This window comes from Oryctolagus cuniculus, chromosome 7, assembly GCF_964237555.1.
Source record: "Oryctolagus cuniculus chromosome 7, mOryCun1.1, whole genome shotgun sequence".
Classification (NCBI taxonomy): domain Eukaryota; kingdom Metazoa; phylum Chordata; class Mammalia; order Lagomorpha; family Leporidae; genus Oryctolagus; species Oryctolagus cuniculus.
The window spans coordinates 75645589-75668338 of NC_091438.1; the positions used below are offsets into that span (position 1 = coordinate 75645589).

A 22750-nucleotide genomic window follows, 5' to 3' on the forward strand; every position below is an offset into this window, starting at 1 on the left:
AGATTCTGTAATAGTGTGGCATTCATTAAATAATAAATGCATTGTACATTTCAGTGTGTGGTAACAGCAAAGAATGACTTCATAGACCACTTGATCTGCTCTGTTGTGGTTTATGATGCCATCTGGATTCTTTGGTGGAATTATTTCCATCTAAAACACTATAAACTTCTATTTAGTTTTCAAAAATCTGCAGCCAGATATGTTTGTGGTTTTTAGCAGTGATGTAATTCTGGAACATACTTTGAAAGTTATATGTTGTCATATACTATTAGTATTTAACTCAGTGTTTCACATAATTTCAAACTAGAAACCTGAAAAAAAAAGAGGCTGTTTCTCTACTTTATTTTTTTACTTTTAAGCGTTCTGCTTTTCATGTCTGTCTTGCTAGCATACATTTAGTTGTAAATTGGTCAAGTGTGTGTAGAGAGCATTGGGAGGCCCACTGGAAGAAAAGGCCACTGCCCCTCTTTAATTAGAAAGCTCAGAGAGATAAGCAAAAAGGAATTTTCAACTAAGATAGGTTTTTTTCTATATGGTAGAGTGAGAAGAAGAGAAAAAAAGTCTTATTTCTTTGACCAGTTGTATGAAAGAGACTAGACCATGTTGTAAGATGTGTACATATTGCAAGATATACACACTGAACTCCAGAGAAAGAAAAGACTCAACTAAAACATCCTCTTTTTTTAAAGATGTATTTATTTATTTGAAAGGCAGAGTTACAGAGAGAGAGAGAGAGAGAGAGAGAGAGAGAGAGAGGTCTTCCATCTGCTGATTCACTCCCCACATAGCCGCAACAGCCGGAGCTGTGCTGATCCAAAGCCAGGAGCCAGGAGCTTCTTCCTGGTTTCCCACGTGGGTGCAGGGGCCCAAGGACTTGGGCCATCTTGTACTGCTTTCCCAGTCCATAGCAGAGAGCTGGATCGGAAGTGGAGCAGCTGGGATTCGAACTGGCACCCATATGGGATGCCAGCACTGCAGGTGGTGGCTTTACCCTCTGTGCCACAGCACTGGCCCCTGAAACATCCTTTCTAAGAGCACATAACCCAGGTGACTGCCAGGTAAGAGCAAGAGCAGAAGAGCAGAATATGCCAGAAGGAACTTGGGGCCTAACACACAGCAGAAAAGTCTGAATATTTCTAAGGACCTATCTTCTTATTCTGGCCATTTTCCAAAATGTTCAGGAGATGGGGAAGGGATTAGTAGCCGTCGTAGCTGAGGTTAGTAATCCAAGCCTGCAGTGTAGAACAGAGTACAGAGAACAGAGACAGGTAGAGGTAGGGAGCTCAATTCTCAGAGCCAGCAAAAGCAACAACGCACTCTATACTTTGAGGCTGTGGATGTAGTGAGTAGGTTAGTTGAAAACAAGGAATGAAAAGGAGATGGCAGGATAGGTGACTGGCTATACATAAGAGCACTAGGAGGCAGGGAGTAAACGTTGTTGAAAGCTGATACAGCTCCTTATGTGCTGGATGGGAAGGTGGCTCCTCAGCAGTGAAGCATGGAGGTCAAAGGGTTCTGTAGAAGAGTGAGTCAGCAGTGTATTTCAGGACTCACGGAAGGCTTGGGTTCAGGTGCTGGCACTGTCACCTTGGGAAAGTCTGGACTCCTCATCTGTGAGGTGAGAAGTTTGGATGATCCTGACATACCATGAGGTTAAGAGCCAGCGTCTTCCCCATCACCATTCCCCAGGACAGACCATGAACTGGATTTCTGGAAACTGTAGTGTTAGTCATACATCTGTTCAGCAAGTATTTACTGAGTAACCATGATATGTTGGATTATAGTCATGCCCAGAATGAAATCCTTTCCTTTCATAGGGATTTTGATGGCAGGAGAGAAGCACAAAACACACACACACATACATGAACAGTCTGAGGCGTTGATAATTGCTCTGAAAATGGTAAAATAAGACACTGTGGTAGAGCATGAGCATGTTTTGGGGAGAACTGACTCCTCTCTGAGGAGGCAATATTCAAATGAGATCTGATTTGGAGGAAGCAGGTAATTATGTGACAATCTAAGGGTGAAGCAGACTTAGTAGAAATGAGCAGAAAAGGCCCTTTGACAGAGTCAGGAAACAGACACAAGGCCAGTGAGTGAACAAGGAGGGTCTGGAGAAGCAAACCAGTTCCAGATGCCGTGCAACCCTGGGAGCAGTGGTAAGGAAAAGGGACTTTATCCTGGGTGCACTGGAAAACCTTTGGAAGGTTTTAAGAAGGAGAATAAGAGTACCTGCTTATATTATAAAAAAGATGACCCTAGGGATTCTGTAGAGTATAAATTGTAGGAGAGCAAGAAAAGCAAAGAGACTAGTTCAGAGGCTGTTGTATTAGTCAAGGTGGGAGATGTTGATGTCTTGAACCGTGGGAGTAGCTGGGACATTTGGAATAAGTAGATAGCTACGGAATGTGTGTAGAGGATTAGAAGAAGGCAACCTGGGGGCAGCTTTCGCCCTCCTTCCTGTCTGTGCCAGCCCCAATGCAGGTCTTCATATGTATGCAGGAAATCTATGATAGACTGTACTGATTTATTGATTTCTAGGTTGGGAATGCAGAAGGAGTAGCATGTTTTAGTGGTGAATATAATCATTCCGTTTTGAGTCATTGTAGAAAAGTCTAATGGATAGAGGAACACATACACACACAAAGTATGTTTGCCAGTGCCATTAGAATGCATTGAGAGCAAGCTTAGCAGCCCATGGTGTCCCTCCAAGGGAGAACTTCTTTCCCTGGGTCTCTGTAAGAATCCAGGAGAATTCTGGCCCTGCTTGGGTCACATGGCTGCTCCTGAACGAAATGGTGGGTCTGGGAGTGGGGGGTTGGGGTGGTAAAATAAGGGCATCATCTCTGCAGACATTACAGGACATAAAGGAGTATGAGGGACAGTTGCCTCAAGGCAAAAATGCAGACAAACAAAAACAGTATGTCTGTGAAGATGCTTTTATTTGGATTTCTCCAGGTGCTGCACCCCTGGGGAATTCCTGGCCAAAGCTGGTAGGCAGGCCTGAATTATCGCTCTCAACTTCTGTCCCGCTCCTTTATCTTCAAAGAAACTTTTGCTGATATGCTAATACAAGCCTTCTATTGATATTTTTTTCTCCATTGACTTCTTTATATGTATTTGAGAATTTTCTAAAACTATGTAAAATAATAATCCTTCAGATTTTGCTACATACTGGCTCTCAATGTTTCCTTTAGTTGGCATGTGGCACCAAAAAACTTGGCACCCAACTTCTGAGATTCAAGCGTGGCTATTCTGAAGGCCTGATCCCTGTCAAGATGGCCCCAGATCCCCATTCACTTGACTGCACGGTTGCATGCCAGATATAATAATCATTTCTGAAGAGACTATCTCTAGCAGTTCTAGGTGCAGAATGGGATGCTGTGTTTACTCTAACCTAGCAAGCCACCTCCTTCTTTGTGCCCACACCTCAGAGCTTTAGGGCACTCCTCTCTCATGGTCCTGTGATCTGAGAAAAGACCCACCAATGCTGAGAGAAGTTCCCTGAGGACTTTGTGAGTGGTCAGTTTCAGAGAGGCTCTAGACTGTATGCCTAGAAAACCTTCTTAAGGCCAGGGGCATCTGGCTTTGCTTCATCTCCTTCCTTCCTTCTTTGCCCCACATCCCTAGGGCTTGGTGCCTCCTGGCTCAGGCTGTTTATAAATCCTAATTCCTGGGACCGGCACTGTGGCACAGCAGGTTAAAACCCCAGCCTATAGTACCAGCATCCCATTTAGGCACCGGTTCAAGTCCCGGCTGCTCCACTTCCTATTCAGCTCCCTGCTAATGCACCTGGGAAAGCAGCAGAGGATGGCCAAAGTCCTTGGGCCCCTGCTGCACCCAAGTGGGAGACCTGGAAGAAGCTACTGACTCCTGGCTACTGGCTTTGGATTGGCTCAGCTCTGGCTGTTGGGGCCATTTGGAGAGTGAACCAGTGGATGAAAGACCTCTCTCTCTGTCCCTAGCTCTCTCTGTAACTCTTTAAAGTAAATAAAATAAATCTAAATAAATAATAAATCCTAATTCCTTACTTTGTTCCTTTAATCCCAGGAATTCCTTTCAGTTCAATTTGTTGAGTGGTCCTTGGAAATAAGAGCCTAAGAACTCTCAAATTACCTCTTTCATGTCCTTTTTATATTATCAGTTTATCTCAGCTGGGTAATAAGATGATTGAGTTAATTTATACGAATGTCTAATGACATAGTGAATCATTTTCCAATAAGTATTGAGCACCAGCTATAACCAGGTACTAATATCAGTACTGAGATTGCTGTGATTACAATTCCTGGCCTCTTTGGGTAAATCATATTCTAATGTAGGAGATGGACAATAAAAAACAATATATTATATTCTAGTATAGTAAATGCTGCTTTAAAACATTCAGCAAGCTAGGTGGTGGGGAAGGGAACCATATGTTTACATGTGGGTGCTGGAGGGTGGTGGTGATGAGAGAGAAGGTTATTTTAGAAAGGCTAGTCAGAAAGGTGCCTCTGAGGAGAACTGGCCTGGCAAGATGGTGGGGGTACGTGTGGATTTAGAGAGAAATCTCTGGTAGGATTTCCAGTAACCTCAGCTTACCAAAAAATAATAATGTGGATGGGATGAGGAGGTGGAAACTTTTCTAGGATAAAGTCATAGGCCAGAAAAGTGGCACTGTATGGACTCTCCTCATTAGTCATCTGTTTCTCACAGATAGGACTTTAAGCTTGGTTTTCTTCCTAGCTGCCACTTTAACCCTCATCCTTGACTTTAATGCAGATTCTGCCATCACACTGACTACCTAGGCTGTCCTGAGTAGATATCATTCCCAGAACTTGGAAGAAGTGACGCCTTGCTGGACCCATTGTTAAACACACATTTTGTTTGTTTTAACTGGGACATTCTGAGAGCAGAATGTGTCCCTGTTAATAATTCTGCCGAGACAACAGGTGTAAACTGGAAGCATCCTCTGCAAACTGGCTGACTGGTCACTGTAGGTATGTGGTGGCCATTAGCTCTAGCACACAAGGAAAACCAAGATTCCCCCCACCGCACCCCAGCTAAGCATTTGGTCTGCAAGCTGAAATGTTGGCACTTGCATGTTGTGGTGGAATGAGGTGAAAAGGTCATATATGTCACATCCAAAAGTCAAAAAAATAAGTAAAAAAAAAAAGTCAAAAAAATTTAGTTACTAATTTTATTATCGTACCTTAGGCCTGCTTTTCCAGTTTACTTCCTAGAGGTCCGCCAGGTCCCATCCCACAGCATGCCTCTGCTAGTGTTTCTGCTTCTTCAGAGAGTGGACTGGGACTTCTTAAACCCATTTGCTAGGTTGCTTTGGGCTGCTCCAGGGGTGAGATGTAGTCTCGTCTTCCATGTTGAGGTCCAGGAAAGTGCTTTCCAGCCCTGATACCCTTGTCCAGGCCTTACCAGCCTTGTGTATTTGCCTCTCTGGATCCAAGATGGAATCAGAGGAGCTAGAGTCAAATCCTCACCCTTCTAGTCCCTAGGCTTAGAATATAATAGGAATGCTCTTCATTGCCCCTTTACAAAGTCATGTGATTACAGCTCTAAAAATTATTAAAGGAACATGAGACACACCCTGATTTTTTTTAAAGAAAATATAGAGATGTTGAGATCAGGCCACAAAATCGAAAAAAAAAAAAAAATTATAATAGACCCCCACTTAAGCTATGACAATAATAATAACAATAGCTTGAGTTTATATTTGATTCAAATGTATTTTGTAGTACAGTCTGTTATCTGAAATCCTATAAAAACTGGGGGAAAATTTTTAAGTGTTTCAGAAACTTATTTAACAGAAAAGTCTTATTTGAATTGGTATGAGGCTTATATACTCTATTTATTTTAGTTGATGTAAATATTCATGTTTTGCTGCAGAAAAATTAATGTTTATTACTTGCCCAAACTCCAAAGGAAGATATTATATAATACCTGATGGATGTACCACATTATCTGTCTCAACACTTCTGACACAGAAGATTCCTGAGAAGAGATTTAGACTCCATAGATTTAGTAATCTATTACTCATTTTCAGTTTATAAGTCCACAAATTAGGCAAGCACAGATCTCAAAACAAATTTGTCTCCGGCTTGGTTGCTGTTCCCTGAATGGTCATTAGTTTGGGAACAGCTTATTATTAGTTTCTAGTTGAAGATTTAGTATCCTAAGCCTTTGGAAGGAAAAAAAATAACAGTGATTTGACAGATAATAGATAAGTAAATAAAAATAATGAAGAACCTAGAGAGCCCAGCACTCCATTCCCCACTATTGTGCTGTGGAAAGAAGAGGCCACACCCATCACCTTCATGCAGGGGCACAGAGTGGTCACACGCGCCCTCCATTTTCACTTCGTGCTGAGTGTGTGATACACACACTCATGCCCTCATGGAGCATAACCAAAGCCTGCAAACACAATTTCACACCTTTTTTCTGAGTGAAAACAAACAAAAAAAAAACAAACAAACAAACAAACAAAAACCTTAGGACAAGTAGTTACGTGTTTTTTATTGGTTTAGAAAAAGGCTTTTCTATTTTTCTAGAGGAGCATATTGTTCCTCACAGCCAAATGTGAAGGGGGAAGTGTTAAATATTTGTTTTTTTACTCTCTGACTTTAACTGTATGGCAGCCAGGCTGCAAGAAAACTGCTGGTGATTCTTGCTTCCTGTACTCAATCCTTGGGTAGTCCCTTTCATAATGAGTGGGGCTGACCTGTGTTACCAGCAGGATCTTGCGGACGTGATAAAGCATGACTTGCAGGGTTAGGTCATAAAAGGCATTGTGGTTTCTGCCTCGATCTCTCTTGGAGCATGCACTTTGGGGAAACTAGTTGCTATATAATGACAATGTTCAAATAGCCTTATGGAAAGGTTCGTGTGGCAAGAAACTAAGGCCATCAGCTAGCAACCAGCACTGAATCGCCAGACTTCACTGGTACCTGTCAAGCCTTTAAATGATTGCGGCCCCAAGCAACAACTTCAAGTTCATCAGATACTCTAAGCAAGAATAACCAAACTGCACCACTCCTGGAATCCCAATCCCTAGTAGCTGAGAGAAGCAAATAATATTTGTTGGAAGCCACTAGATTTTGAGTAATTTATTACATAGTAATAGATAACCAAAATACCTGGAACTCTGACTCAGAGAAAATATGTTGATTTTTCTGTTTATGAAAATAATAATATTCTTACTATAAATTTAAAACAGATATATATGTGTGTATATATATATGATTGGGAAAATGAATATATACTAAAATGTCATCTTTTTTGTAATTTATTACATGTAATTCCAGATTGTCTATGTGCAGATGCTAGTATGTGTATGTATATACAAACATGTGTTAGTGTATGTGGGTGCTTTGTTCAGAGATACTGGGTTATATTCAGCATACTGTCCTACAGCTTGAATAAGCCAATTATCTCTGTACATCTTCCATGTCATTTGTTAAACAAGTATGCATAAAAATGCTGTACCAACATAAACATCTTTTGATTCAGTTTTCCACAAAATTGGAAGAGTACCATCATAAATCCCCATATATTTTATGGACATATGTATGGACTATTGGAGAATTTTTGATCTGTTGCAAATTTCCAACAGTACAGATAATAATACAGTGGACAAACCTATGGATAAACCTGTGGGATGTATTTCCAGAAGAAGAAATACTGGATGAAAGGTTGACATATTTAAAATACTTCCCACTTACCCTCTCCAAAAGTGCCAGTGTATTTGCTCAGAGAATGTATCTGTTTCCTTATACCTTCAGCAACACAAAGTATCCACAATCATTGCGAGGCAGGTTGGTAAAAACTGATTGTTTTCTTTTGTTCTTGTGTTGATAGTCTTTTTTGGTTTCTTGGTTACTGATATTTATTCTGTTTAGAATTATTTATCTATCTTTGCCCATCACGATGCTAGGAGTGTTTTTGTTGGTTTGGTTTTTATTTATTTATTTGAAAGTCAGAGTTACAGAGAGAGGGAGAGACAGATTCTCCCATCACCGGTGTACTTCCCAGATGGCCATATGGCCAGGGCCAGGCCAGGCCAAAGCCAAGAGCCAGGAGCTTCTTCCAGGTTTCCCATGTGGATGACAGGGGTCCAAGCACTTGGGCCGTCCTCTGCTGCCTTCCCCAGGCTACCAGCAGGGAGCTGGATCAGAAGCAGAGTAGCTGGGACTTGAACTGGCCCAAATATGGGATGCCAGCATCACAGGTGGTGGCTTTAACCCTCTACTCCACAATGCCAGCCCAAATACTAGGTTATGTATCTTATATATTGATTGGTAAAAATTCTGTGTTTTTATATATTAAGCTCTTTTCCTAAAATATCTTATTGACCATTTCCCCCAACTTATTGTTGATACTGTAACATTTTTTGAATCATATTTTGGACTTTTTCATCATAACTGAATGATGCGTTATGTGAAGATTGAATTAGACTTCCCAACTCTGATTGAAAAGTAGCTAGAATGAAAATGATAAATAAGCCAGAAAGCATCTCCTACTTCTGTGTTTAACTTTGGTATCAGTGACCCAGTTGGTTTGGATTTCTGTTTCCTTCTAGCGTACCAGGTACTACCTGCACCGAATTCCCAGAAGCCGTGAGGTTCAGCAGTCCTGGCTCTCCACGGTGATCAGCACTTTGCATTCCATGTGGGTGTCCTTCCCCCTGATCTACCGAGTGAAGCCTGATCTGGTATGTAAGACCATCATAGGGAGAGGGATCTTAAATCTCCTGGGAATCTTTCATTAGTTAACAAGATATATTGTTTTCTTAAACAGCTGCCATTTATTAGTGTACCAATGGAGTACTAGCCTTTATATTAATGAATATTAAAAACTTAGCCATTAAATTGCACTTTGCTGTAACAGATAAGAAATACACTTTCCCTTTCTAGCTATACCTTGATCTCTAAGTTTGGCCTTTTGTCTTCCTTGTCCCCAGTGATTACCACTAGCATATAAATATCTTTAACCAATTTTTACATGTATTCACCTGTGTTTCCTAGCTGGCATCATGTGCTTGTCAAGCCAAAAAGGGCCAATCATTTACTCCTTTTCTTTCTTTTTTTTTTTTTTTAAGATTTATTTACTTTATTTGAAAAAGTTACAGAGAGGTAGAGGCAGAGAGGGAGAGAGGTCTTCCATCTAGTGGTTCATACCCCAGATGGCCACAATGACTGGAGCTGTGCCAATCCAAAGCCAGGAGCCAGGAGCTTCTTTCAGATCTCCCACGCAGTTGCAGGGGCCCAAGGACTTGGGCCATCTTCCGCCACTTTCCCAGACCAGAGCAGAGAGCTGGAATGGAAGTGGAACAGCCAAGACTCAAACTGGTGTCTATACGGGATGCCAGTACTGCAGGCAGTGGCTTTACCGGCTAAGCCGCAGCACTGGCCCCTGCTCATTTTCAATTGCCATTTTTGTTTTTGTCACAGCTCTGTTACCAGATATGGCATACAGTAGGCAGAATGTCATACAGACTCAAGTTTTATGGGAAAAGAATATGGGAGTTAGAAAGGTGAAAATTTCATTAGTGCAGTCTATGTTCAAACTTACTTTCCTCATCTGTGGAAGTCTTGAGTTCTCTGTGGTCTTTAGAATGAATTCCTATTATTAATTTTTTTAAGAGTTACTTATTTTATTTGAAAGGCAGTTACAGAGAAGCAGAGGCAGAGAGAGAGATATCTTCCATCTGCTGGTTCACTCCCCAGATGGCTTCAGTGTCCGGAGCTGAGCTTATCTGAAGCCAGCATCCGGGAGCTTCTTTCAGATCTCCCACGTGGGTTCATGGGCCCAAGGACTTGGGACATCTTCCACTGCTTTTCCAAGCCATCGCAGGGAGCTGGATTGGAAGTGGAACAGCTGGGACTTGAACCGGCACCTGTATGGGATGCCAGCACTGCAGGCGACAGCTTTACCCATTATGCCACAGCACTGGCCCCCTGAAGTTCTATTATTGAATTCCAAATGTATTTCAGTGGACAATGCAGGTCAGTGGATAGGATATCACAGTGGTGTACACAGTTTGTGAATAATAATACTCCCATTCCTGTAGAAGGCAGAATCCTTTAACTGGCATAACCTGAAAGGAAAGTCTTTACTTGCTTTGTGGATACACAAGTTCTGGCACAGTTTATGTTATTCTTGTGAATGGTTCAACAGACATGCATTTAGCTGCCATGATTTGGAAAAGTCTCTATGAATTTGGTCATCACCTTTCTTCAGCTAGCTTGTAGTGCAAGTCCTTCTTTAGGATGAGAATTTTAAAAGCTAAAAGCTGAGTTTCCTGCATGACTCGTGAGATTGTTTTTAAAAAGATATCATTTGTACAGTGAAACACAGAGACTTTAAGTGTGTAGTTTGACCACACCCCTTTCAAGATACAGAACATTTTTCATCACCCTGGAATATTTTCTCCATTTCTTCTCAACCAATCCCTGCCCCTAAATAACCACTGTTCTTATACCTATCACTATAATTTTTTAATATTTCTTTTCAAATACTTGACAAAATGAGTTTATCTCAGTCTCCAACCACATGTCTAGTAAGTGGAATTATATTTCCCTAAAAGATTATTATTGTCCCAAAAAGTTTAATTTATTTATCTTTTTTTAAAGATTTATTTATTTATATATTTAGTTGAAAAGCAGAGTTACAGAGTCAGAGGCAGAGAAGGAAAGAAAAGTCTTCCCTCCATTGGTTCACTCCCCAGATGGCCACAATTGTTGGATGCGGGCTGATCCAAAGCCGGGGTCCCAAGGACTTGGGCCATCTTCTGCTTTCCGGGGCCAGAGTAGAGAGCTGGATCAGAAGTGGAGCAGCGTGGACTTTAACCGGCACCCATATAGGATGCCAGCACTGCAGGTGATGGCTTTACCCACTACACCACAACACCAGCCCCTTAATTTATTTCTAAAACTCGAGAGATAAGCGAAAGGGAAGAAAATGGCTTCAGTATTTTAAACTGGAAATTTTAGGTTCACATTTACTAACTCACAAGAGAGGTGTGGCCATTTCCATTGGCAACAGTGAGCTTCAGGGCTCATTCATCAGGACTCAGAGCTGTTAATGCTTAGGAGAAAACCGTGCGTGGTGGGTGTCATACAGTGAGTTCAGAGCAGCTCCGGGGACTGTCTGGCCTACGTTTCTGATCCTCTTGCACTGAGATAGCTTGAGGGATGTGGGACACATCCTTGTTCCAGTCCCACTGTGGCTTTTATTTTGTTTTAGTCAGTTCCCTTTTGGCCCTCATTCTGCACCTTAAAATGAAAGAATTGAACTAAATCCATGTCAGCTTTCTTCTAAACTAGACTAAATTTGTATGAGCACCATAAATTTGCTTGTAAAAAGTGGAAGGGGGAAAAAGATTATGATGTTACTAAGGAACAAGAGGAGAAAGGGGTAAAGGTAAAATACGTATTTCCATTTTAAACTGAGTTAGTTAAAAAAATTATCTGAAACCTGAAAATTATCCAATCAGCTACTGTAGTATTGTTGGCATTTCCAAGTGAGCTCCCAGTTAGTGGATTCCCTTTTACAGAAAAGAGAGTTAGGTTGTCTTTTTCATTTATTTCATTTTATTTATTTTTGCTGTATTGAAAAGAGAACTATAACATGCAGATCTCTCCCATATTCATCTGCAGTGCATTGAACGTTTGTGCCTCCTCAAAATCCTAACTGCCAGGTGAGAGTGTTAGAAGGTAGCACCTTTGGAAGGTGATCAGGTCACAGGGGCAGAGCCCTAAGAAGTGGGGTTAGTGCCTTTATGAAGGAGGTCCAGGAATGATCTCTTGCGCCTGCCACTGTGTGCAGTTGCAGTGAGAAGTCTGTCTGCGAGGAAGCAGGCCCACACCAGCAGCTGAATCAGCAGGCACCTTGAACTTGGGCTTCCTGGGCTCCAGACCTGTGAGAAGTAAATATCTGGTTTGCAAGCCCCTCAGCTTATGATATTTTGTTACAATAACCAAAATGGACTAGAATGTCATTGTTAGCTTTTTTATGACTTTCATCACAGAGCATCGTTCCTTCTTTAAAAAAAAAAAAAAAAGTCTAGGGAAAAGCCCTTTTAGAAACAATAGCTGCAACAGTCTTTATAATGAAAATTACCACAGTTGTCCAAACAGCTTTAACCTTACACCTGAATTCCTAAGTCTGCTGATCCATTCAGTTGTCTCTAGCCCTCACTTTGTCATCTACAAAACATAAAAACACTTCCTTATTTCTTGAATGTTTTAGGGTTTTGAAATGGAGATTCTGCCTGGTACTAATAGCTAACATGTATTAAGCAGTGATATGCATCAGACCTGGTACTAAGCACTTTGTATGCATGTCAAATGAGAAAGATAGTAATGCTACTCCCATTTAATGGAATTGGAAACTGAGGCTATAAGATGTGAAGAGTTTGTACAACCAATAAAAAACAGAGCCAGGGGCCAGCACTGTGGCACAGTGGGTTAACGCCCTAACCTGAAGCGCAGGCATATCATATGGGCACCAGCTCGAGACCCAGCTGCTCCGCTTCCAATCCAGCTCTCTGCTATGGCCTGAGAAAGCTGTAGAAGATGGCCCACGTCCTTGGGCCCCTGCACCTGCAGCGGGACCCAGAAGAAGCTCCTGGCTCCTGGCTTTGGATCAGCTCAGCTCCAGCTGCGTAGCCAATTGGGAAGTGAACCAGCAGATGGAAGACCTCTCTCTCTCTCTCTCTCTCTCTCTGCCTCTCCTCTCTCTGTGTAACTCTGACTTTCAAATAAATAAATAAATATTAAACTGTTAGGAGTTTCTGAATGTGTGGAAAGAGAGAATGCATTAGAAAGCCTATTCAGTACTGTAATCAATACAGTTATTCTCAAGTGTTGAAACTTAACTGAAAAGTGATCGCTGTTAAATATAAGAGTGGGAATAAGAGAGGGAAGAGATGTGCAATTCGGGACATGCTCAAGTTGACTTACCTCAAATGGTAGAGTTAGAAACATACCAGGGGATTCCAATTCAATCCCATCAAGGTGGCATGTACCAATGCCATCTCATTAGTCCCGGTGATCAGTTTCTGTTCACAATTGATCATAATGATAGGACTAAGAGCCAAAGGGATCACATAAACAAGAATAGTGTCTGCAAATACTAGCTGATAGAATAAAAAAGGGAGAGAACGATCCAACATGGGAAGTGAGATACACAGCAGACCCATAGAATGGCAGATGTCCTAAACAGCACTCTGGCCTCAGAATCAGCCCTTAAGGCACGCGGATCTGGCTGAAAAGCTCATGAGAGTATTACAGGCATGGAAAGCAAAACACTCTGGCAAAAACAAACAAACAAACACCTAAATGAAAGATCTCCGCAAGTGAGATCCCAGTGAAAAGAACAGGTCATCAAAGAAGGAGGTACCTTTCTCTGAAGGGAGGAGAGAACTTCCACTTTGACTATGACCTTGTCTAAATATGATCAGAGTTGGTGAACTCAAAGGCTTCCATAACCTTGGCAGCTCATGACAAGAGCCTAGGGTGATTACTGATGCCATAAACAAGAATGTCAATTTGTTAAGTCAACAACAGGAGTCACTGTGCACTTACTCCTCATGTAGGATCTCTGTCCTTAATGTGCTGTACATTGAGATTTAATGCTATAACTAGTACTCAAACAGTATTTTTCACTTTGTGTTTCTATGTGGGTGCAAACTGTTGAAATCTTTACTTAATATATGCTAAACTGATCTTCTGTATATAAAGAGAATCGAAAATGAATCTTGATGTGAATGGAAAGGGGGAGGGAGAGTGAAAGGGGAGGGTTGCGGGTGGGAGGGAAGTTATGGGGGGGGGGAGCCATTGTAATCCATAAGCTGTACTTTGGAAATTTATATTCATTAAATAAAAGTTAAAAAAAAAAGCCTATTCAGTGAAATAATAGCAGAAAACCTTGCTAATTTAAGAAAGAAAGGGACATCCAAATACAGGGAACATATAGAATTCCTAATATACATGATCAGAAAATATCTTCACCACAACACATTATAGTGAAACGTTCAACAGTAAACAATGAAGAAAAAATGCAATAGTGTGCAACAGATTACCTTAAAAGGATGCCCACTTTAGACTAACAGCTGATTTTCATCAGAAACCCTACCGGCTAAGAGAGCATGGAGAGACTTAGTCCAAGTGCTAAAAGAAATAAACTGTCAACCCAGAATACTGTTCAGCACCCCACTTTCATCAATAGACAGATTAACTAGTCAGAAAATCAATAACAGAGAAAGAGAACTGTAGAACCAATATCCCTGATGAACTTAGATGCAAAAATCTTTACTAACTAATCAAATCCAACAACACAACAGAAAGATCATTCACCAGAACAATATGGAATTTATCCCTGGTATGCAGAAATGGCTCAACATATGCAAATCAATAAATGTGATATATCACATTAACAAACTGAAGAATAAAAGTCACATGATTATCTCAATAGATGCAAAGAAAGCATTTGATAAAATATAGCATCCTTTCACTGATAAAAACCTTAAATGAATTTGGTATAGAAGGAATATCCCTCAACACAATCAAGATAATATATGACAAACCCACTGCCAGCATTATATTGAATGTGAAGAAGTTGGAAACATTCCTACTAAGATCTGGAACAAGTATGCCCACTTTCGCCATTACTGTTCAGTATAGTTCTGGATGTTTTAGCCAGAGCCTTAGGAAAGAAAAGGATATCAAAGGGATAAAATTGGAAAGGAGGAAGTCAAATTATCCCTGTTTGCAGATGACTTGATTCTATATAAAGGGGTAACAAAAGACTCCACTAACAGACTACTGGAACTCATAAGAAGGTATAAAATCAACACACAAAAATCAATAGTCTGATAATACCATGCCTGAGAAAGAACTTGTAAGATCAGTCCTATTTGTAATAGTTATAAAATCCCTAAATACCTTGGAATAAGTTAACAGGTGATATGAAAGACTTCTACAATGAAAATTATGAAACATTAAAGAAATAGAAGACACACCAAAAAAATGGAAAAATATTCCATGTTTGTGGACTGAAAGAGTTAATATCAAAATGTCCATATTCAGAAAAGCAATTTATATATTCAGTGCAATCTCAATCAAAATACCATCAGCATTCTTCTCAGATCTAGAAAAAATGATGCTAAAATTCATGTGGAGACATAAGGGATTCTGAATAGCTAAATTAATTTTAAAGAACAAAAACAAAGCCAGAGGCATCACAATACCAGATTTCAAGACATATATCAGGGCAGTTATAATCAAAACAGCCTGTTACTAGCACAAAAATAGACATGTAGACCAATGGTCAAACAGTATGGAAACCCAAGAAATTAATCCACTCATCTACAACCGACTAATCTAACTAACAAATGAGCTGAAATCAATCCCTGGAAAAAGGACAGTCTCTTCAACAAATGATGCTGGGAAAATTGGTTCTACACATGCAGAAATATGAAAAAAGACCCCTACCTTACACTTTATACAAAAATCAGAATTGATCAGGTATTTAAATCTATGACCTGATACCATCAAATTATTAGAGGAAAACATCAGGGGAACTCTTCAAGGCATTGGCAAAGGAAAAGACTTCTTAGAAAAGATCCCAGAAACACAAACAGTGAAGAAAAAAAATAGACAAAGGGGACTGTATCAAGCTATGAAGCTTCTGAACTGCAAAGGAAGCACTCAGCAAAGTGAAGAGGCAACCAGTAAAATGGGAGAAAATATTTGCAAACTATGTTACTGATAAAGGATTAATTACCAGGATCTATAAAGAGCTCAGGAAACTCAACAACACAAAACATACAATCCAGTTAAGAAGTAGGCAAAGAGCATAAACAGGTAATTTTCAAAGGATGAAATACAAGTGGCCAACAGACACATGAAAAAATGTTCAAGATCACTAGTCATCAGGGAAATTCAAATAAAAACTATAATGATTTATCACCTCACCCCAGTTAGGATGACTGTCATCCAAAAATAAATAAATAAATAAATGCTAGTGATGATAGGGAGGATAAGATACCCTAACTCACTGTTGGTAGGAATGTAAACTAGTACAACCATTATGAAAGACAGTGTGGAGATGCCTCAGAAATCTGAAAATAGATCTACCATATGACCCAGCCATCCTACTCCTGGGAATTTACTGAAACAAAGTGAAATCAGCATATGAAAGAATTATTTGTACCCCCATAGTTATTGCAGTTCAGTTCACAGTAGCTAAGATAGGAAATCAATCCTGCTGTCTATCAACTGATAACAGGATAAAGAAAATATGGTGTTTCGACACATAAAAAAGAATGAAGTCTTGTCTTTTGCAACAAAATGGATTCAGCAGGAAGCCATTATGTTTACTGAAATAAGCCAGTCTCAAAAAGACAAGTATCATTTGTTTTCTCTGATATATGGCAGTTAATATAGAATACCAAAAATGTATAGGAATACAGTGGTCATGTTGAGATATGATTATCATTTTTAGCCATTGTTTATACTCCTGTGGAATTGTGGTCTTCTACTTTTTACTTGTTGAATGTTATAATTAGTGGCAAATTATGCCTGAGAATATAGAGTGGATTAAAACTATGGCTTTGCAAAAACAGGTGAAGAGAGAGGAGGGAAGAAGGGCGATCTGGGGAGTGAAAGAAGTGTGGTTGTCTTCTTGGAACTATACTTATAGAATTCATAAAATTTGTTCTGTTTATAGTAATAAAATTTTTAAAAAGAAAACATATCCCCAGCAACTCTAGTTAAGTATCTGTTTCATAGTAGATTTAATAAAGATTGACCTCCCTGAATAATAATAATTGTACAGATTTCAGAGTTATATGTCATGTTTGTCAAAATAAGATATTTTCAAAATTCAAAATGGATAGTAAAGCCAATATTGTAGCATAGCAAGTTAAGTAGCCAGTTCAAATCCTGGCTGCTCTGCCTCAGATCCAGCTCCCTACTAATGTACCTGGGAAGGCAGCAGAAGATGGCCCAAGTACTTGGGTCCGTGCCACCCATGTGAGAGACCCTGTTGGAGTTCCAGGATTTTGGCTTCAGCCTGGTCCAGGTCTGGCCTTTGAGGTGTAAACCAGCAGATAGAAGATATCTATCTTTATCTCTATCTCTGTCTTTCTCTCTCTCTCTCTTCTCCCCATCCCTATCTTGCCTTCTTACTCTGTAAGTCTGCCTTTCAAATAAATAAACTAAATCTTTTTTAAAAAAATATAAAAATGAGAAGGAATTGTGTTATTACAGAATTATTAAATTATGTGTCATTTCAGAAATTCTACAAATGTAATTGAGTTGGAAAAATAACTGAATTCAAATTTACCTGCTTCATATTATACTATAAATCATATGTTAAAGCCATTGTGAGAAATATGCTTTGACTTTTTGTATGAGGTGATAACCCTAAAACCTCAGGACATTTTGAAGAAAAATGTGTAAATCTGTTTATGGGTTGTATATTAAAAGTCATTCTTGTCTTGTACAAGACAATTTTTAAATGAGACATCTTTGTTAGAAGAAAATTATAAGCCTTGTTTTGGAGACTCAAATCTCACCCTCAGCAGTGATCGGAATGGATGATTTCTTTTACAAGGTCATTAAATAGTTTTTAAGTGGTTCTGATATTTCATACATCATATTTTTGAAGAAAGCTTTATTTTGTTACAGTACTTCACCAGGCATTTGTAAAGAAAAGTCTTAAATTCATAAGATTATGCTTGAGTTTAGAAAGCCATGCCTCATAGTAGGGGAGGAGTTGACTACAAAAGGACTTCGAGGAATTTAGAGGTGGGGAGAGTAGTAAAACTGCTTTGAGAAGGAAGTTCTTGATTGTGATGGTGTTTACTTAACTGTATGTGATGGTCAAAACTCAGACAAGTCATTTAGACTTAAAAAGGGTGAATTTTACCATATGTAAATTAGATCTAAATAAATATAAATTACAAAAAAATAAGGTGAATTAAAATGTGTACTATTGCCAAAAACATACAAGCATTTAGCTTCCAGTAGCCTTGAATATGGCATTGAACTATAAGTGAAAGTAATTTGGTGAACCATTGCCAATTTCATTACCTCCACCCCACTGTTTTATTTTTTTAGAAGGTTTTTATTTAATGAATACAAATTTCTTATGTACAGCTTTTAGGAATACAGTGGTTCTTCCTCCCATCCACCCCACTGTTTAAACAGCCTATGGAAATGGAGTCAAGTACTTGAATTGAGTAGTCACTATTTGTCTACAATTTCTGACAATGAATTTAGCATACTTATATTAAAAATCTGTGTCAGAGAGCAGAAGTGGCAGTCAAAAAATGATTGATTTTATCAAATGAGCTGAGCGATCTGGTCATTTCAATTACTTATTATTTTGTGTTTGTCTTGCTATAACCTTGGAAGAATTAAATAGAGCTGGTCAAGTTTGAAAGGCACTATCATATGATTTATTTATATGTGAGTCAACTGTCTTTAAAGTGGTAGTTATTAAAAGTATATATCACATGGCTGCTATGTGCCGCTTTTCCACTTGGATATCTGATAGGCAGCGGAAATGCATTCTATCTAAAATAGTAGATATCTCTTACTCTTTCATATCTGGGTAAATTTATTCACAGCAAATACACAGGAGGCATCCATGATTCCCCTGTGCCATACCCTCCTGCCTATGTTCAATATTAAGTCCTGCCACCCATTTCTTCAAAATGTATCCCCCAGTGTGTCTCCTTCTGTCCCTCTTCCCTGCCACTTTGCCATCCAACCTCCCACCCCTAATTGTACAATATCCTAACTTGTCTACCTGTAGAATGACATTCATATCCCCATTTTCTTACTATTAACAACCAAAGTGATTTATCAGATTCTCTTATTACACATTTAAAATACTCCAAGTCTTCTTGTGCTCTTCTGTCTAAATTTCTCAGCTTCACCTGCATGCTTCATGGAGTCACTATACTGTACCAGTTACTCAGAGTAGAAACATGAGTATTCTTTAAGAGTTTGTGCTCTAGTGGAGTAGATTAATGGGAGCGGAGTTATGATTGTATGCAATATGTCAAGCCTTAAGGGTGAAAGTAGCTATGGGAGTGTTAGAAAATCAGTAGCCATCAGGGAAATTCAAATAAAAACTATAATGATTTATCACCTCACCCCAGTTAGGATGGCTGTCATCCAAAAATAAATAAATAATAAATACTAGTGATAATAGGGAGGATAAGGTACCCTAACTCACTGTTGGTAGGAATGTAAACTAGTACAACCATTATGAAAGACAGTGTGGAGATGCCTCAGAAATCTGAAAATAGATCTACCATATGACCCAGCCATCCTACTCCTGGGAATTTACTGAAACAAAGTGAAATCAGCATATGAAAGAATTATTTGTACCCCATAGTTATTGCAGTTCAGTTCACAGTAGCTAAGATAGGAAATCAATCCTGCTATCAACTGATAACTGGATAAAGAAAATGTGGTGTTTCAACACACAAAAAAGAATGAAGTCTGTCTTTTGCAACAAATGGATGCAACAGGAAGCCATTATGTTTACTGAAATAAGCCAGTCTCAAAAAGACAAATATTTGTCTAGGACCTAATGTAAGCACAATAGACAACAGTCTTGCCTGTGGCAGCTGAGTAGTTAAGAGTGTGGTCTTCTTGGGGAGTTGAGTAAGGCTTCAGGGTAGAGAGAATCTTTAAATTTAAGTAAAAGTGGACTAGAGTAAACCAAAAAAGATCATTTTAGAAAGAGTGAAAGGTTAAAGCCATGATTTGAATGTGGTTTGTTCCTGTGAAAGTTTATGTTGATGCTTAATTCCCAAAAACAACAGTATTGAGGTGGTGGGGTCTTTAAGAGTGTTACATGGGACTGGGGAGCCACCCTCTCTTGGGTGCAGGTGATTATAAAGCAGTGCCACTTTAGGTGCTCGGTCCCTTATGCACAATGCTGCTTCCCCTGTGCTTCTCTGTCTCACTTTGATGCAATCAGGGGCTCTTGCCAGACAGTGGTGCCATGCTTTTGGACTTTCTAGGTCCTAGAATCATGAGTCAGATAAATCCCTTTCCTTTATAAAATACCCAATCTCAGATATGTTGTTACTGCAACACAAAACAGACTAAGAAGATTAATAAATCAACTGAGCAAAAGAGTCACATAATGCACATTAAATAAACTTCCCCTTTACTAATTGGCATTTCACATAAAATATTTTATTGTTTTAGAAATTAATGGAACCTGTTATCTCAGTGCAGTAGTAGTCAGTTTTATAAGACTAAATGTTATAGATACTATTAAGATAGCATATTGAGCCTTTTTCTCCACAAACCCTGCTAACAGTCTACCAATAAGAAACAAAAGGAAATGGCCACTTAGGTACAGGCATTTAGACTAGTGGTTAAGGTATTGGTTAACATGCTCTTGTTCCACATCAGCGTACTTTGGTTCAGTTACCAGCTCTGGCTTCTGACTCCAAGCCTTGCCGATGCAAACCCTGGGAGGCAGCAGGTGATGGCTCAAATACTTGAGTTCCTGCCATTCATGTAGGAGACCCAGAGAGAATTTCCAGTTCCTGGATTTGGCCTGGCTCAGCCCAGCTGTTGTAAGCCTTTGAGGAGTGAACCAATGGATAAGAGTCTCTCTGTCTCTCTCTTCTCTCTCTCTCTCTACCCCTTCCCCTCCATCCCTCTCACCCTCCATCTCCCTCTCCCCCTCTGTCTTCCCCCACCCCTGCCCCATCTCTGTATCTCAAAAAAAATTTTTTTAACATTTAACTGTGAAACAATAGTTATCTATTTAACCAAAGTGCCAAAAAAGTTTAAAGACAAATATAGAAAAAATCAGTTGAAGGAAAATACCCTTTTTCTCTTCTTTAAAAAAAAAAAAAAAAGAGAGAGAGAGAGAGGGAGGGAGAGACAGAGAGGTCTTCCATCTGCTGGTTCACTCCCAAAATGGCCGCAACTGCTGGAGCTGGACCTATCCAAAGTCAGGAGCCAGGAGCTTCATTCAAGTCTCCTATATGGGTGCAGAGGTCCAAGCACTTGGCCTGTCCTCCAATGCTTTCCCAGGCCATCAGCAGGGAGCTAGATTGGAAGTGGAGCAGCTGGGACTTGAACTGGCACCCATATGGGATGCCGGCACCACAGGTGGAGGCTTAACCTACTACCATAGCACCAGCACGAACCCTTTTTTCTTATAAACAAATAACTCAGTTTTTTCTAAACAAAGATCTTAATAAAGTAACTTGAAGCACTAGAAATTATTTTGGTAAAATATAACCTAAGCCTAAAGGCCTTTCATTATTTCTTATTAAAAGAAGAGGCAAATATTCCAAGAAAACCTTATTGTTAGAAAGTACCATATTCTAATTTTTATAAGCACTTTTTTAAAATCTGTTTTTACATTTTTAAAAATTAAAATTTTTTTAACATTTTGTCACACTTTTAATTTAGGCTTATATACATATATACTATTTTATTGAAGACAGATATTAATATTAATATCACAGATTTATGGGAAAAGAAAAGTATATTGTAATTTACATGAAGCAAGATTTGTAACTAAATGCCAAATGCTATGACATCTACCCAGTTTTATACTCTTTATATGTTAACTTCCTCAAAAAGAGAAGACATTGATATTTGTCTTCCTGTGTCTGGTTTATTTCACTTAGCATAATCATCTCCAGTTGCATCAGTTCTGTGGCAAATGACAGGGATTCTATTGTCGATGGACATCCAGGTTGATTCCCTATCTTTGCTATTGTGAAGTGAGCTGCTATAAACATAGAATTGCAGATAACTCTTTCATATGCTGATTTTACTTATTCCCAGGAGTGGGATAGCTAGGTTATATGGTAGATCTATTTTTAGTTTTCTGAGGACCCTCTATACTGTTTTCCATAATGGTTGTACCAATTTGCATTCCCACCAAGGATATTGTACCTTTTGCTTCATACCTTCAACAGCATTTGTTATGTTTTTTAATTTTTGGAAAAGCCATTCTAGCTGGAATGAGGTAATACCTCATTGTGTTTTTTTTTTTTTTTTAAGTTTTTAAGCTTTTTATTTAGTGAGAGAAATGCATAGGAGAGTGAGGCCCTATCTAAAAGAGAAAGGAATCTGGATTCATACCGAGTGCCAGGAGCCAGGCACGTGGAGGAGCATGTAGGCCAGGAAGCATGGGCAGCACAGGAAGCACAGGGCAGCACGGCCTGCAATGGCAAAAGGCCAGAAAGGGCCTCATTGTGGTTTCTATTTGCATTTCCTTGGTGGCTAGTGATCCTAAGCATTTTTTCATGTATCTGTTGGCCTTTTGTATTGCATCTTTTGCAAAATGTCTATTCATATCCTTTGCCCATTTCTTAACCAGATTGTCTTGTTGTTGAGTTTCTTGAGCTCCTTGTATATTCTGGACATAATCCTTTACCAGATGCATAGTTTGCAAATATTTGTCCTATTCTGTGGGTTTACTCTTTACTTTGTACAGTGCTTCCTTTGCTGTGCAAGAGATTTAGCTTGATATTATCCCATTTATCTATTTTTGCTTTTATTATCTATGTTTCTGGGGTATTATCCAAGAAGTTTTTACCTAGGCCAAAGTCTTACAGTGTTTTCCTCTAGCAATGTGATGTTTTCAAGTCTGAAGTTTATATCCTTGAACCATTTTGTTTTGATATTTGTGTAGGGTATAAAGTAGGGGTCTTGTTTCAAACTTTTGCGTATGAAAATCCAATTTTCCCAACATC

At 39.3% G+C, this 22750-nt stretch overlaps 1 protein-coding gene across 1 annotated transcript in view; it reads left to right on the top strand.

Annotated features, from left to right (window-relative positions):
- ALG14 (ALG14 UDP-N-acetylglucosaminyltransferase subunit) overlaps nucleotides 1-22750 on the top strand; it is a 107769-nt gene that overhangs the window by 36802 nt on the left and 48217 nt on the right. Inside the window, exon 3 of the mRNA XM_002715847.5 lies at nucleotides 8570-8701. Coding sequence (XP_002715893.1) covers nucleotides 8570-8701 — 132 coding nt within the window. The remainder of the gene's footprint in view (nucleotides 1-8569; nucleotides 8702-22750) is intronic.